At 45.3% G+C, this 16,809-nt stretch overlaps 1 protein-coding gene across 14 annotated transcripts in view; it reads left to right on the top strand.

The window, feature by feature from the left end:
• Positions 1–16,809, top strand: part of LOC147210943 (membrane-associated guanylate kinase, WW and PDZ domain-containing protein 1-like) — an 82,041-nt gene that overhangs the window by 49,220 nt on the left and 16,012 nt on the right. For all 14 annotated transcript variants that reach the window (XM_086118891.1, XM_086118882.1, XM_086118840.1 and 11 more), the window contains 4 exons: positions 265–387; positions 593–778; positions 1,194–1,805; positions 13,852–13,886. In XM_086118891.1, the coding sequence (XP_085975017.1) occupies positions 265–387; positions 593–778; positions 1,194–1,805; positions 13,852–13,886 (956 nt within the window). The remainder of the gene's footprint in view (positions 1–264; positions 388–592; positions 779–1,193; positions 1,806–13,851; positions 13,887–16,809) is intronic.

Genomic DNA, 16,809 nt, shown 5'->3' with positions numbered 1-16,809 from the left:
TGCACATAAACAATACATGTTCATGGCTGCATTTTGTTTACATTATTGGTTGTGTCAATCAAAAGTGATCATTATCAGTCGTTGTGTTGGAGCTCGACAGATGGTGCATTGTGTAGCAAATAAATGGTCTTGTGGGTGTACTTTGTCCTGCTTTTATCGATATCTTTATATATATATCTTGAGAGAGAGAGAGAGATATGTGCCATGGAAATACAACTTTGAGATGCATATGTGGGGACTGACCTGAAAGGTTTGTCTCGATAGAGTGGATAGAGGAGCACTCTTCAGCTGCAACACCACTGGTAAACTACGTTCCAAACCACCTCGAGACCTACAGGGACCCTCAAGTCCCACCAACACTACCTCCGGTCCCCACAGGAGCCAAACGTAAATGTCCGGTTTCCTTTTCTGATCATGTGGCATGGTGTTTTGTATTTAGCTTTCACATGATCTACATCTGCATTGCAGTTTTCTGTTTTGTTTTGTTTTGTTGTGGTGTACAGTTTCATCAGTGTTTGATCAATGACTAGTACCACTCGAGCGAAAAATCTGAAATGCAGATTTTAAAATTGTTTTCTGCACCGCTGTGCAGGAGGGAAGCCGTTCTTCACCAGAAACCCTGCGGAGCTAAAAGGAACATTCATTAACACAAAGCTGACGAAGAGCCGTCGCGGCTTCGGCTTCACGGTGGTCGGAGGTGATGAGCCAGATGAGTTCTTACAGATCAAAAGTCTGGTGCTGGACGGACCTGCAGCTGTGGATGGCAAGATGGAGACAGGTGCAGTTCACGTTTGGTATCAGTAGGAGACACTGTCTTCTTTTCCAAGCTCAACTGCTCTTTCAAGTACAGTACTTGAGCCTCTCATGTCCCATCAAAATGTCCCCATCTCAAGAACGGCTAAATATCACATGAATTACTTGATAAGGGCACTTGAAAGGTAATATGTAACAGTACTTAAAGTTCATAGACGAGTATAGAAAAGTGACTTTTTTGTGTGTACAGTGCACTGAACTACTTTTGTGTCAAATTGAAGAGCGAAACATTTTTTGGGGTCATTCGAGTGACAGTCGCCCCCATAAGCAGTTTCTCTAAACAGCGCTGTTTAGAGAAGGGGATAGAGTCTGTTGTAATAACCAAGGCGGCACATAGTCATATAATTTGCCTCCTGCAACATTTAATCGTTGTGACGCAGGTGATGTCATCGTCAGTGTGAACGACACCATCGTGCTGGGTTACACCCACGCTCAGGTGGTGAAGATCTTCCAATCCATCCCTATTGGCTCCATGGTGGACTTGGCCTTATGCCGTGGCTACCCGCTGCCCTTTGACCCTGATGACCCCAACACCAGTCTGGTCACCTCGGTGGCCATCTTGGACAAGGAGCCCATTATCGTCAATGGGCAGGAAACCTTTGACTCGCCTTCCAACCCAAGTGGACCGCTCAACGGTCAGAGAGAGCCGCGGGCGCACAGCCCGTCCGCTGAGGCTTTGTCCAACAACCTGCTCGGCTACACCAGCGACGTGGTCACCCTGGCCTCATCGATCGTCACCCAGCCCGAGCTCATCACCATCCACATGGAGAAGGGAGACAAAGGATTTGGGTTCACCATCGCAGACAGCCTGACTGGAGGCGGGCAGCGGGTCAAGCAGATCGTGGACTACCCACGCTGCCGGGGCCTCAAGGAGGGGGACATCCTGATGGAGGTTAACAAAAGAAATGTCCAGAACATGAGCCACAACCAGGTGGTGGACCTGCTGAGCAAATGCCCACGAGGGAGTGAAGTCACAATGCTGGTGCAAAGAGGTATGTAAAGCCTCATGGTATCACATTATTGCTATACAGCAAACACTTGTTTATCCCAGGGAACATGTCCCCGACCCACCCATGTGGTGAACATCTGCAATAGAGAGAGAGAGAGCACAAAAAAACTATAATAATAAAATCACCCGCACGCTTTATAAAACACAGTTGAACTTATCAAAGCACACTTTTTAAACACACAGAACGGAAATTAGCAGAGTTGTTACAGTATTTTTTTTAAATTCAAACACATGCTTTTGTAACACACATGATGCAGCAACAACTCACAGGCACACAGTTTATTCTCTCTGCTCTGTAGGTAAAATAATGATCACATGGGTTTAGTTGGCGGACCTTTTCTGTCTCGTCTTCTTGCTCTTCATTACAATGCATGTCATTCGGTAGATCGCAGTGCTGCCCGGCCTGTTGCAAAACAAAGTGGTACAACGCTGGAGGCACCCAACTCTAAATTCTGACTCGCATGTATACTCTAAAAACCCCATTCAAAGCCATCACTTCAAAATGTGCGACATTGGTGATGTAGTAGTGGTGGGGTTCACTGTATTCTGAAATGAAATCATGTGTGACGAAGCACATTTCAAGCGTTTTATCTGATGAGGAGCGGACAGGGTGGCTCGAATGAAAAAACTGAGTGAAAAAGCAGAAAAAGAATAAGTGTGTGGCGTGTAAGCAGAAATGGTGAGGAGGCGATTGGCTTCGATGAATCAATGAATGTGGGATGAAGTGGGAGATTGGCTCTGGGCACACAATGGAAAAAGCGCATTAAGGTGGGGGGCTTCTACACAAGTAGAAAGTCATTGTGAACGCAGATGCTCTTGAACTGAACCCCAAAGACTGTCAGTGATGTGTGCTTCATTATATTGTTTAATATATATATATATATATATATCGGTGTGTGTGTGTGTGTGTGTATATATATACATACATATCACACACACACACATACACACACACACACACAACCCTACGCATGCTTTATAAATGGACAGATTTATAAATGTAATGCTGTATTCACCCAAAATAACATTATCTGTACATTCAGTGTAAAATGTTTCATTCATCTCTGTCAAAAAGTGCTTAATTTTTCCACGGTTGGGCATTTATTTGAGTAATTTTTATTAGTGTACTGTAAGAAATTGGCTGGCAAGCAATTCAGTGTGTAACCCGCCTACTCCCCAAAGTCCTCTGGGATCGGCTCCAGCACGCCCGTGAATCTCGTAAGGAAAAAGCAGATTCGAAAATGGATGGATGGATACTTTCAGAGCATTCTAAAGCATTCAGGACTAGCTCCCTGAAGTCACACGCAGAAAATGCCATTGTTTTTTTTGTTTTTTTTGTCTCTATCTCAATTAAATATTAAATCCAAAATAGGTTTCCCAGTGGTAACGTAGTCACTGGACACAGAGTCCATCCTTAATGTTCAGTCCCCATCGTTAAACATCATAACCTGGATCCCAATTACTGGTAGGTTTGGTGTAAGCGCCCCACGTTAATTAAGCCCTCTAATGAGTTGAACTTGTGTGCTGCTGCCGCAATTTCAGATCTACATTGTGTTAAATGTCAGCATCATTAAAGGCCAGCATGTCCTGGTGTGTGTGTGTGTGTGTGTGTGTGTGTGTGTGTGTGTGTGTGTGTGTGTGTGTGTGTGTGTGTGTGTGTGTGTGTGTGTGTGTGTGTGTGTGTGTGTGTGAGAAAGAGAGAGGAAATATTGATAAACGAAGCTGTTCATGGTCAAATGAAAAATGGATTTGTACGCAGTTGTGTCTTCAGATCCAAATGAGCAGACTCAGGAGATTTTTGGCTCAAGCTGTTAGGGTTTTGTTTTTGTTTTTTTTTTACTTTGACTTGTGAGCAAGAATTTGAGATACGAGCTATGTTGGCGGTGAACACTCACTCTCATTTCAACTCATTTCACAACAAGCAACAGTTTGGCAAACTGAACAATTCTTCCAAAAGCAGTCTAGCAAACTAACCATAAAACAAAGAGGCCGAAACATTGTGTGTTTTAAACCACCTCATAACTTTTTACCGAAAATGTGCTCGCTTAATGCCAACCCATAATGGCAAGCACTGGAGACTGATGAATAGCATCTATAAAGGAGCATTATAGCTCAGGACCAACCAATTAATCGATCAGGCAATTGAATTTATCAAGCTTAACACTTTGCAACACAAGGCAAAGGTGATGACATTCATTCACCCCCCCCCCCCCCCCCGCCGCCCCCTGAAAAAAAAATACGGCTGATTTTTGCCAATATTTTTCTGTTATAAAGTGAAAAAAAAAACGAATGGACATATTAAAGTGGCAAAGTAAAACTGTCAAACGTTCTGCATGTGATTCATATCTTTATTGTAAATGTTAAGGGACACAAACTTATATATTTTCTAGTTATAACCATTTGTGCAAAGATGTTGGAACTAAAGTTTTGCGTGTGGACAGACAATATAACAATATTCACAATCACAGGCATCTGTTCTTTATCCTCTGCACACAAAAAGCCACTTACAGTGGTTGAGAAATTCTTCATTAGTGTCTGCATCACATGTTTTTACACTGACCCCCCCCACCCCGATTGGCATTTTAATGTGTTTTTTTTTGTTTGTTTTTTTTGTGGATCGGCAAAGCCAAAATGTGCAATTAAAAAAAATGCACACAAAGTACATTTTTATTTATTAAATTGTAATGGACATTTGTCCAAAAACAATAAAACATTTATGCTATTCTCGGTTGTAGATGCAAGAAATATGATTAGTAGGTAGCGCATGGCATCAGGGAAAGGTGCTAAGAAGGGTGAGGCTAGGCCGATAAGAGGTGAAATAAATACGAAGGGTGAGCATCAAGTTTCAGGAGAGAGGCGGTGAGGAGGGTGTGAGAGTGGCTTGAACAAATCTAAAAGCTTTCCAAGCATATATAAATGAGCAGAGGAACAAAGCTGATTTCAGCTAAAGAGGTTATCAATATTTTTATCAATCTGCTTGAAGCCCAATGACGAAGTAAAATCAACAACAGAAAAAAAACAGAACAAAACAAACGTGGCATTTTATGATACCAGTAGCTCATGGTCTTAAACAGATGCAATTGCACATGGGGTTATTACAAATACAAAGCATCATGTCAAGACATAATCGAAAATGATTTCAAAAAGAAAAAATAATATTTTGAAGAACTGGTTAAAATATGGCAAGTGGCTTCATAAATACAACAATACAATAGTGGTAAGCGCAATGGGCCATTTACAACTTATATTAAATATTAGCCGCTACGTCAATAATTACTCCCCCCATATATTGTGAATTAAAAAATGAAAATGTTCAGGAGCAGGTGCATGGATGGAAGGACACAGCTGTGAAGCTGATGTCTAAATAAAAGGTTGACCAAGCGTGAGGTCCACACAAGGACGGTGGGAGGGATTTTCAGGTCCTTACTCACGATGAAAGGTCGCAGAAACAAAACGAGCGCATTTGAAAATGGCTGCTCTCCAACACCTGAGTATTTGCTGAATGATGTCATGAAGACCATGTGTGAACTCAACCTTGACTGTCTTAATCAGGTACGCAGTGTATGGATGTTATCATTTTTAAGAACATGGGGGGGGATACCTTACTTACTTATACACAATAACAAACTTGGAAGCTGTGCTCTGGGGTTCAACCCATATAAATGACAATAATAAACAACAACAACAACATCTGTTGTTTTCGCACACCAGTTCCTCCCCTTACAAAGGAGGCCAGGCAGCAATGAGTCCTCCATCTTGTCTTCCCGCTCCAGTTGCCATGACAATGGTGCACAGTGCACCTGTCCCCTGGGAGACACGCAAAAAAAAAAAAAAAGACAAGAGAAAATTAGACGACTCAGAGAAACGGGAAAACGACGTGCGGGAGGAGTGAAATACGGTGACCGGTGTAGGGGGACAAGACGATCAAATGTCGAGAGAAAGCGAGAGGGCGGCTGCATTTTTGGGCAACTTCAACGAAACAAGGACAAATGTTAGCAGATTTGTCTCAAGAAAAGAGAACATGCCTCATGAAGAAAACCTGCAAGCAGGACCGGTGTATGCATGGGCTGTGCAGAGAGACGGCGATGCCACTTCTTCTGAGCCGCTCGCTGCTTCACCTTGAAAGAAGTGAGCTACAACAGAATGAGGAATGGCGGCCACCTTAACTCACTCGACCCAACGCTTACACAAATAGCACTTTGCATATTTTATTCGACATGCTATTTTTTTTCCATGCCTTTGTTGTACGGTGAGATGAAACACAAACGGCAATGAGAAGGTGTGGTTGCATATGCAGCATATTTGCTTCTGACTCCATTCCTGCAATGATTTTGTGATTTTGCTGCTGGAGTCCTCCTTGACAACCACCTTCAATTTATTCACTGGATTCTCCTTGTCATTTGAATAATGATGAGCACACTTTTAAACCTCTGTGCTAGAAGGTTGCCTTGGCTCTAAGCAATCATAAAAACTATCATTATTCGGAAAGTGCATAAAGAAAATGCTGGTAGCCCGTGGAAGAGAAATGGGCGTTAAAATCCCGTAAAAAATGGTAATAATCCGAAACATGAAAAAATATTGAAAAAGGAAGGAAAAAAAAGAAAGAAATGCGTGAAGACGTGAGTGTCGAACTGCGAATATGCAGGGGTCAATTATAGTTAGTTAGTAACCGATCAGCACTAGATGGCAGACATCTTGAAATTGCACTTGCACTGGGTTTTATACTGCTCTACGATAAGCGGCTTGGATAATGGTTGGATCGATATATTGCGACCTGAGTAGGCCTAATAGTTTTTGGCGGATTTGGAAGAATATGCACGCTCAACTTAGTACCTTAATAATATATATATATATATATGCAGTATATATATATATATATATATATATACTGTATTTTCTTTTATTTTTTTATTAAGAGAGCTGGTTTTTGTTAGGGGAAAAATGTACAAAATGAGTTCTTACACTTAAAGAGAAAGTGTGTAAAAAATGTGCTGGGGTTTTTTTTCGATTTTGATTTGATTTGACTTTTTATTTGGTCTCCCATAGGAGAAACTTGTCTTGGAGGACAGGCCCCCCATGCCGCTACATTCATTGAACGATACATACAGTATACGATACACAACAGACATTGGACAATAATACAATACAGGACAATATATACTCTACATATATTGGACAATACGTTACAGGCATCTGCACACCCCACACTGCCCTCATGTCCTCCTGCCTGTCTGTCTGCTTTCCTCATGTTGTTCGTTAATTAGGTTGATAGCCTGCGGTATGAATGAGTTTTTGTATCGGTTTAGTTTGCATAGAAGGGTCCTGTACCTCCTTCCTGAGTGTAGGAGCTCGAATTGGGAGTGCAGCACATGAGAAGGATTGTCTAGAATGTTGTTGGCCTGTTGAAAAACGGACTGCGCATATTCAGTATATCCTGGGGAGCAGGATATATATTTCACTGTTCATTATTTCAAAAACCCACTATTAATTTCTACAATATGCAAAAAAATGTTGCATCACATCATTGTAATTTTTTTAATGAAGTAATGGCTAATTATATCATAGGGCGCCCTATGGGAGGCTGCCATGTTTCGCCCGCCAACTTTCTGCTACGGATACCCGAAGGAGACAAATTTAGCGAACACAGTTCATCAACATGACGACTACAGCACGTGTAACAAATGCTATGCACTTACTGCAGCACTTGAGGGAGTACAAGAAGTCATACGGGATGACATTTTGCTTGCACTTTTGTTTCAAACCCTTTAATGTTGGGTTGGGAGTTAGGACAGTGTGGCTTCTATATACGTGCATTGAAAAAATCCATTCACATATCCATTTACTGAACCGCTGTATCCTCAACAATACACTATATTCACAGCATGTGTTTTGCGTGTACGCAGTAGATGCCGTAGGGTACATTTTACTGTAAAAGGACTAGAATTGGAGCCAGTCTAAACTGAGTCAAATTTAAACTTGGAAGAGAGTTAAATATTATAAATTGGAAGCAAGATTTATTTGGGGGGAAAAAGTACATTTGCCAAGGAGAGTTTTTGAGTAAATTTTACGAGCAAAGTCTTAGTTTATTTTTAAAATAGTGTCACTCAAGGATTGAGGGACTAAACCACAACCTTCATGAGCCATGCCACTCGTTCTGTGAGTTTGTAAATCACTGGTGTCCCCAAAAAGGAGAGCCCAAATGTTTGGGTTTTCTTTGGGGGTTACGAGTTCTCTGCCTGATATCAGTTAACGGTATCCTTCACATGAAGGGGAGCAGCAATATGCTGACTGAAGGTTGTAGGTTTATTCCTCAACTCAAGTGTTCTAAAAAAAATAAATAAATAAAAAGAATAAACTAACACGATGTTTACTAGTAAATGTTCCTCAAAAACTGTCCTTGTAAAACTTCTGTAAAATTCCATCCATCCATCCATCCATCATCTACCGCCGGGTCGCGGGGGCAACAGCTTTAGCAGGGAAGCCCAGACTTCCCTCTCCCTAGCTACTTCTTCCAGCTCTCCCCGGGGGATCCCGAGACGTTCCCAGGCCAGCTGGGTGACATAGTCTCTCCAGCGTGTCCTGGGTCTTCCTCGGGGTCTCCTCCCGGTGGGACATGCCCGGAACACCTCACCAGGGAGGCGCTCAGGGGGCAACCGAATCAGATGCCCAAGCCACCTCATCTGGCTCCTCTCGATGTGGAGGAGAAGCGGCTCGACTCTGAGCCCCTCCCGGATGACCGAGCTTCTCACCTTATCTCTAAGGGAGAGCCCGGACACCCTGCGGAGAAAACTCATTTCGGCCGCTTGTAACCGGGATCTCGTTCTTTCGGTCACGACCCATAGCTCGTGACCATAGATGAGGGTTGGAACGTAGATCGACCGGTAAATTGAGAGCTTCGCCCTTTGGCTCAGCTCCTTCTTCACCACGACAGACCGATACAACGTCCGCATCACAGCAGACGCTGCACCGATCCGCCTGTCGATCTCCCGCTCCCTCCTGCCCCCACTCGTGAACAAGACCCCAAGATACTTGAACTCCTCCACTTGGGGCAAGATCTCCTCCCCGACCCGGAGGGGACACTCCACCCTTTTCCGACTGAGGACCATGGTTTCAGATTTGGAGGTGCTGATCTTCATCCCAACCGCTTCACACTCGGCCGCGAAACGCTCCAGTGAGAGTTGGAGAGCCCCGTTTGAAGGAGCCAACAGCACCACATCATCTGCAAAAAGCAGGGATGCAATACTGAGGCCCCCAAAACGGACCCCCTCAACGCTTCGGCTGCGCCTAGAAATTCTGTCCATAAAGGTTATGAACAGAATCGGCGACAAAGGGCAGCCTTGGCGGAGTCCTACCCCCACTGGAAACGATTCCGACTTACTGCCGGCAATGCGAACCAAACTCTGACATCGGTGGTATAGTGACCGAACAGCCCGTATCAGGGGGTTCGGTACCCCATACCCACGACGCACCCCCCACAGAACTCCCCGAGGGACACGGTCAAAGGCCTTCTCCAAGTCCACAAAACACATGTAGACTGGTTGGGCGAATTCCCACATACCCTCGAGGACCCTGCTAAGGGTGTAGAGCTGGTCCACTGTTCCACGGCCGGGACGAAAACCACACTGCTCCTCCTCAATCTGAGGCTCGACTTCCTGACGGACCCTCCTCTCCAGCACCCCTGAATAGACCTTACCAGGGAGGCTGAGGAGTGTGATCCCTCTGTAGTTGGAACACACCCTCCGGTCCCCCTTTTTAAAAAGAGGGACTACCACCCCGGTCTGCCAATCCAGAGGCACTCTCCCTGTTGACCACGCGATGTTGCAGAGGCGTGTCAACCAGGACAGCCCCACAACATCCAGAGCCTTGAGGAACTCCGGGCGGATCTCATCCACCCCCGGGGCCTTGCCACCGAGGAGCTTTTTAACCACATCGGTGACTTCAACCACAGAGATAGGAGAGCCCACCTCAGAGTCCCCAGGCTCTGCTTCCTCCAAGGAAGGCGTGTTGGTGGAGTTGAGGAGGTCTTCGAAGTACTCTGCCCACCGATTCACAACGTCCCGAGTCGAAGTCAGCAGCGCCCCATCCCCACTGTACACAGTGTTAGTGGTGCACTGCTTCCCCCTCCTGAGACGTCGGATGGTGGACCAGAATTTCCTCGAAGCCGTCCGGAAGTCGGCTTCCATGGCCTCACCGAACTCTTCCCACGCTCGGGTTTTTGCCTCGGCGACCACCGAAGCTGCGTTCCGCTTGGCCAGTCGATACCCGTCAGCTGCCTCTGGGGTCCCACAGGCCATAAAGGCTCGATAGGACTCCTTCTTCAGCTTGACGGCATCCCTTACTGCTGGTGTCCACCAGCGAGTACGGGGGTTGCCGCCACGACAGGCACCAACCACCTTACGGCCACAACTCAGATTGGCCGCCTCAACAATAGAGGCACGGAACATGGTCCACTCGGGCTCAATGTCCCCCGCCTCCCCCGGAACATGAGAAAAGCTCTGTCGGAGGTGGGAGTTGAAACTCCTTCTGACAGGGGATTCCGCCAGACGCTCCCAACAAACCCTCACAATACGTTTGGGTCTGCCAGGACGGACCGGCATCTTCCCCCACCATCGGAGCCTACTCACCACCAGGTGCTGATCAGTTGACAGCTCCGCCCCTCTCTTCACCCGAGTGTCCAGAACATGCGGCCGCAAATCCGATGATACAACTACAAAGTCGATCATCGAACTGCGGCCTAGGGTGTCCTGGTGCCAAGTGCACATATGGACACCCTTATGCCTGAACAAGGTATTCGTTATGGACAATCCGTGGCGAGCACAGAAGTCCAATAACAAAACACCACTCGAGTTCTGATCGGGGGGGCCGTTCCTCCCAATCACGCCCCTCCAGGTCTCACTGTCATTGCCCACGTGAGCATTGAAGTCCCCCAGCAGAACAAGGGAGTCCCCAGCAGGAGTACTCTCCAGCACACCCTCCAAGGACTCCAAAAAGGGTGGGTATGCTGAGCTGCTGTTTGGTGCATATGCACAAACAACAGTCAGGACCCGTCCACCCACCCGAAGGCGGAGGGAGGCAACCCTCTCGTCTACCGGTGTGAACCCCAATGTACAGGCACTGAGCCGGGGGGCAATGACACACCTGCTCTGCGCCTCTCACCTTGAGCAACTCCAGAGTGGAAGAGAGTCCAACCCCTCTCGAGAGAACTGGTACCAGAACCCAGGCTGTGTGTGGAGGCAAGTCCGACTATATCCAGTCGGAAATTCTCTGCCTCACACACCAGCTCGGGCTCCTTCCCTGCCCTGTAAAATTCTGCAGTGATTTTTATTTTTATTTTTTTGTAAATTATCACTCCATTTTTTTTTCAGTACACTAAAATGGGAGCAAATCTTCAGAATGGATCAAAATCTCTCCACTCAGATTACACGAGGCTCTCGCCGGTGTAAAATGTGGGTAATTTATATTTCCATCAAATGAAAGTGGATTTTAACCATTTGGAAGACTATGAATCAATTTCTTAGAACAAAATTTACTCTGAATATTTTTTAGAGTAAAATGTCCTCTCCGAAATGTACTGTGTTCTCTGCCGTAAACATCACAACGAACAAGTTGCAACCTCGACTCACAGCGCCTCTTTGATCAACTCGATCAAATATTTTTCGTTCTGTCCCCCTGTGTAGCCACGCGCAGCGGTTTGAGACCCCACCCAGCAGTAAATTATTGCAGTCATTGACGTACTGCATTAAGACTGTGCTCAGAAAATACAAACATAAAAGAAAACTCCATGACAGGGGCAACTTTCAGAAAGCTATCAAATCTATTTACATCTGTTTTACAATGTTATCAGTACCTGCGGCGTATTTTATAAATGCATGCAAACTTGAACCGCGTTTTCATCTTCCTCGTGCGCTTGACTTACGACAGCCGATGAAGCGCGTAATAGGAAAAGTGCTTCAGTCGACGCACAAGGTCGGATTCAACGGGGCAATGGCAACATTTTAGGCGAGTATTTGGCGTGAAGGTGCATAAATGGCGGTCTTGAGTTTACGGCAGAATCCAAGCAGCCAGAAAAGCGCACAACCGCGCCTGCCCCGAACCGCTTTACGCACATGGCGGCATATTGCCCTCAGCTTTGTGCAACATTTCGATCTACATGCTGATATTACAACAGAGTGTGTGTTGCTCACCTGCATTTATGTATGCGCCATCAGACCTGCGTGTGTGCGCAAGCACGCTAGGCTCATAAATGGTTCATTGACTCTGTATTACACATTTACTGTGCGTCAGGCGGATTCAAAGATTTGCATCTCGAGATGCCGCAGTTGCGGAATGCTGGAGAGGGTTACGCGTGTGAAGCCTTTTGAGTCTTTCGTCTTGTTCTGTTCATTGTTCTGTCTTGAAGTACATCATAAGGCTGGAGTTACACATTCATTTCCCGTTGCTAATCTTGTCATTAGTCTCAACACTTGCCGAGCTTGGTAGTTTCGAAGTCAAATGCTTCCGTTGACATGCGCGGGTATAATTTGGTGTCACCTGGTCCCCTAACCTGCTGTTGAATAAGGAAACGCTTGTCATTGAATCCTGACGTTGTAATATGTAACCCTTGAGGGACAGACACACTACTTGCACAGATGCGAGCATGCACAGTTGTCAGCAGCTATGTGCTTCCAGCTGCTCCAATCGCCACCATGCCATAATCCGATGAGAGAAAGAGAAGTAGCGAGCGTCAGAGAGGGGAAATAGCAAGGATGAATTATGAATCATGTCGAGAGATGGGCTTTGCAGCAACAGAGAGTTTTAACATTTAATGGATTTTTTATTTTTTTTTACCCAGTGCAGCAGTAGGAGCTTGAAGATGGATGAACGCGTGCACGTTGTTGCATGTTCAAATGTTGCTGTAACTTGATGTTCGATTTCTCTCTTTGCGTATAATTGCATAAATTGGTCACATAAGAGAAACAGTGATGAGGAATAGTGAAACAACGCTGTAACATTTCAAAGTGGTATGTTGGGGTGAAAAAAGTGCCGCTCCCTTTGTATGAGCTTTTTATATTCCCATGGTGCTGTTCATGCATTCATTTGTCTATTTTTGTCTCTCTCTCTCTATCACACACACACACACACACACACACACACATAACACACATACATACACTAACACACTCACGTGCGCATCCTGCTGTCAGAGGCAGCAGCACCAGCAGGGAGAAGAACTATTCTTGAAAAAATGCATCTACTCACTTGAGGGAAGATAGACAGTCAGTCAGCGTTCATAGCATGGAGATGAATCAAACTGCGTGTGTTGCTGAGGTGGGTTGGGTGCGAACAAGAAGCAGTGAAGCGGCAATGGGGCTTATTCACAACACTGCCGCGAACGCTCTCCCCTGATAACTGCCTATCGTATTAGTATTTCATGAGAACAAATGAGATTGATCTTCAATATTAACTGTTGTATGAGAAAGGGGGAGTGGTGGCACAGCAAATGAGGAGGGGGACGACACGAAAAGAGGCCAGCGTCCCGACGAACAAAACCGAGGCATGAAGAGGAATCAGCATTCAGCAACGTGGTTGAGTCAGGCTGCGGCTCAGCCTTCCTTTTTGATCCAAAAGTCGAGCTGCTGAGAGAGCTCACTGTATCGTTGACGGCAGTCTTGGGGGTGTTTGGGGTGGGCGGTCTCTGCTTTGCGCTCACGTGGAGACCTGTGGCTGAGAACGGCCATCCTCAGCTGCTGCTGCTACTTCAGCATCAGTCAGCCTGTCAGATGCAGGAAGCTCCTCTGCGAATAGCGAGCCCGAAAGCGCTGCGCGAAGCTGGAATGAGCACAGGGGGAGGAGATCACTTAGATCAGCGAGAAGCCGAGCAGCTCACTGTTGCTCGGGCAGAGAGGAGTGAGAGAGCTGCCTCTGCCCTGCTAGGCTGCGGGAAGTACCGGGATCGGGTCCATCTGTTTGGCCCTTGGAGTTTCTCATCAACAGCGGCTAAGTGGAGAGGTCATTAATGATTTCTCTATCTCTCTGCCGCTGCTTTGCAGGAGTGGTGCCTGCCAAGAGGAGTCCGAAGCTGGTGGTGAGTATGACCAAAAAATATATATATATATATATATATATATATATATATATATATATATATACAGCATGCTTGAGTGTGTGTGTGTGCGTGTGTGCATGCGCCTGAGTGAGATGTTCTATTTAAAGAACAAAAGACAAAGACATGAGATGACATCAAACTATTTCCCGCCTGCTCCGCATCAATAGCTTCCCATTTCTTCTTTGTCCTGTCACCACCACTCCTCTTCACTTGTTCTTCCTCAGTCAGACACTGTGCTTCTTTCTTTGATCCATTTCCTTCGGCTATCATGCCTCCCTTTCCTGTCCGATCGCTATTTAAGCAAAGTGTTGTTTGAATAGTTCAGCAGTGGCCAGCTCCTCAGCCCCCCTACTAAGGGAGGATTGGAGATAGGTGTGATGCAAAGAGAAAGGGTTGCTGGGAACACCCAAAAGTCAATGTCGGCGTAGGTGCAAGATTATGCCACGAAATAAATGTTTACTTATATTTGTTTTCTGTCAACATCAAATATAATCGTTCATCTTCTGTACCAATTGCTCCGAACAAACGCATGCGCGCGCGCGCACACACACACACACACACAAGGCCTTGCTTCAGAAGAGTTGGAGGCGGCGAGTGTAGGCACTTTTCTATAAGCGACGGTGTCCAAGTTAAGTCTCTCTCAAGCGCCAGCTCAACCAAGTGGGCCTTTTTTTGGGCGCATTGTGCGCCTTTGGTCTGAAAACTGAGCGGACAATGAATTCTTACATGCGGGGGGGCAAATATTTGGCCAAGTTTGAAAGCACTCAGCTCACTTGGCATCACTAGCAGATGGTTGTGCCTGTGCTACTTTGACAGAATGCGACATGTTCACAACGCCACTGTCAGGGGGAGGTCATTGCATCTCCAAAACTACTGCTTTTCAGGAAATACTCGTTTAAAATATGGTTACAAGAAAATAGCTAATATTTGATGTTGGCATTGATTACGTTATGGATACGTCAACTTTGCCAGTCGTGCCCATCGAAGTCTCTACTTGTTGGCCGTGTCCCAGACAAGATAAAAGGCTTACAAGATAGTAACAGTGGTTACGTCGTCTTCCAAAACTTCAAAGGTATGAGAAGAAGGCAAAAAAAGGAAAGAAAAAAAAGAGAGCTCGTGTAATAGTCAGTGACGGGCAGTGAATTTCTGTCCTGGGCCGTCCGTGGAGATTTAAGTGACCTAATGCGCCTTTTAATAACACCATCACGGCACAAAATGGTATACAAAAAGGCACTATTCAATAAATATGCGTGGCATTAAAGAATAGACGTGCATTTTTTGAGGACCAATACTGTACCCCTTTTACGAAAGCAAGAAGCACAGTTGCTCTCGAGGTATTTTCAACAGTTTAGATATGTTAAGATAGTCACTGTTCTTGCCCTTCCTTTTTAAAATTATTTTCTTATCTTTGCGCAGCCTTAGTGACCAATAGATTTACACCTAGATTTTAAAAATAACAGAGGGGGCGAGGTTGCTAATTAAATCCCCCGCCCCCTTCCAACCCATGACGATGGAATGAGAGGGCAACAAAGAGGAAGTGGACAAGGAATAGAAAGACAAACAGTTCGACCACCAATGAGTCCCCATTTTTTCATTTTACCTCAAATTTGAAAGAACCTGAAAGCATCCTGAGAAAGCCACAACAAAGGTGTCACCTTGAGACTTGCAAGGTGAGCGGTGGGGTCAGTTCCCACAGTTTAATGGACGGAAAGTCATCTCATCACTCTCAATTGGAATTAAAAAGGCCCCTGTCCCGCCCCTCTTCCGGATATTTGGATTAGGATTATTTTTCAATGGGTGTTAGCTACTGTGGTCACATGGCACAGATGACGACAGGGCGCCGCTATCATTTTGTATTCGTTTCCCATCGAGGCAGCGCCACAGACTCACTCCTCCCCTCTGCGCTATGCCAGGGAAATGTCACGCTGCCTGCGCCATCACAACAGCCATTCCAGTTAGGAATCTAAATAGATGCTCCGAATAAACTCCCATGTGCCAAAGAGCGGCTCCGCTGTCTCAACTCGTCAGGCATGTAGTCAGGCTTCAAACGTAAGACACTTCCCTGCCTTGTTTTCAAGCCATGGTCTCATGCACATGGGAGAATGTGCCAATATCTACATATCAATTAGAATAAGTCATTTAATTCAAACAAAGCTTTCCCTGATAAAACACAGATAAGTAACAAGTCATCCCGACTTTCACGATACTCAGTCGGAATCCAAAGAAACGCATTCATAAAAGTGAACAATGACTGTCAGCACAGGATTAAATCAATGAGAGTTGCTCATGTCAGACTATTCAATATTTCAAAATGGATGCCACAAGACAAGTCATTTCTCAGCCAAACAGAAGTGATGACAATACTCAAAAGAAGTTACACTTGAGAACAATGGAAAAAAAAAAGTCCGTTGTACGGTTAAATTATACAATTAATATAATGATTTACGTTTAGGGAACTGAAAAACGCACACACCACGTTCATTCTTTTCTGGAATCAATCTTTTTCTATTTCAATGAAACCCATTTCAAGGCAATCAAAAAGATTAAAAAATTTCAGTAACCATGGCATCGACTCACAGGAAACCTGTTCTTTCGACATCATTCCTTACGATTAAGCTGTTACAATGAAGCCGACCTTGTTTTTGCAAGAAACAGCTTCATTGGAAATGGATTGTCCACTTCAGCATTTCATCTGTTTTTGTCTTGCAACCATGGCTACCAAGTCTTTTTTTTTTCAGCGCAAACATTCCGAGGGAGAGCTGCAAACGGCCGATGCTACAAAAGAGACAAGCTCGAATGTTGCCACATTTCCCCACTGCTGTATCCCCACTCTGGAAGTGATGCACGAAACACTTTGCCCTCTGCCCACTAGCCTCTCTCTCTCTCTCCCTCTCTTTCTCGT

This window comes from Hippocampus guttulatus, chromosome 1 (genome assembly GCF_054856545.1).
Source record: "Hippocampus guttulatus isolate MCC_2025c chromosome 1, RoL_Hgut_1.0, whole genome shotgun sequence".
NCBI classification, from domain to species: Eukaryota; Metazoa; Chordata; class Actinopteri; order Syngnathiformes; family Syngnathidae; genus Hippocampus; species Hippocampus guttulatus.
This window is presented reverse-complemented; position numbering and strand designations above follow the sequence as displayed.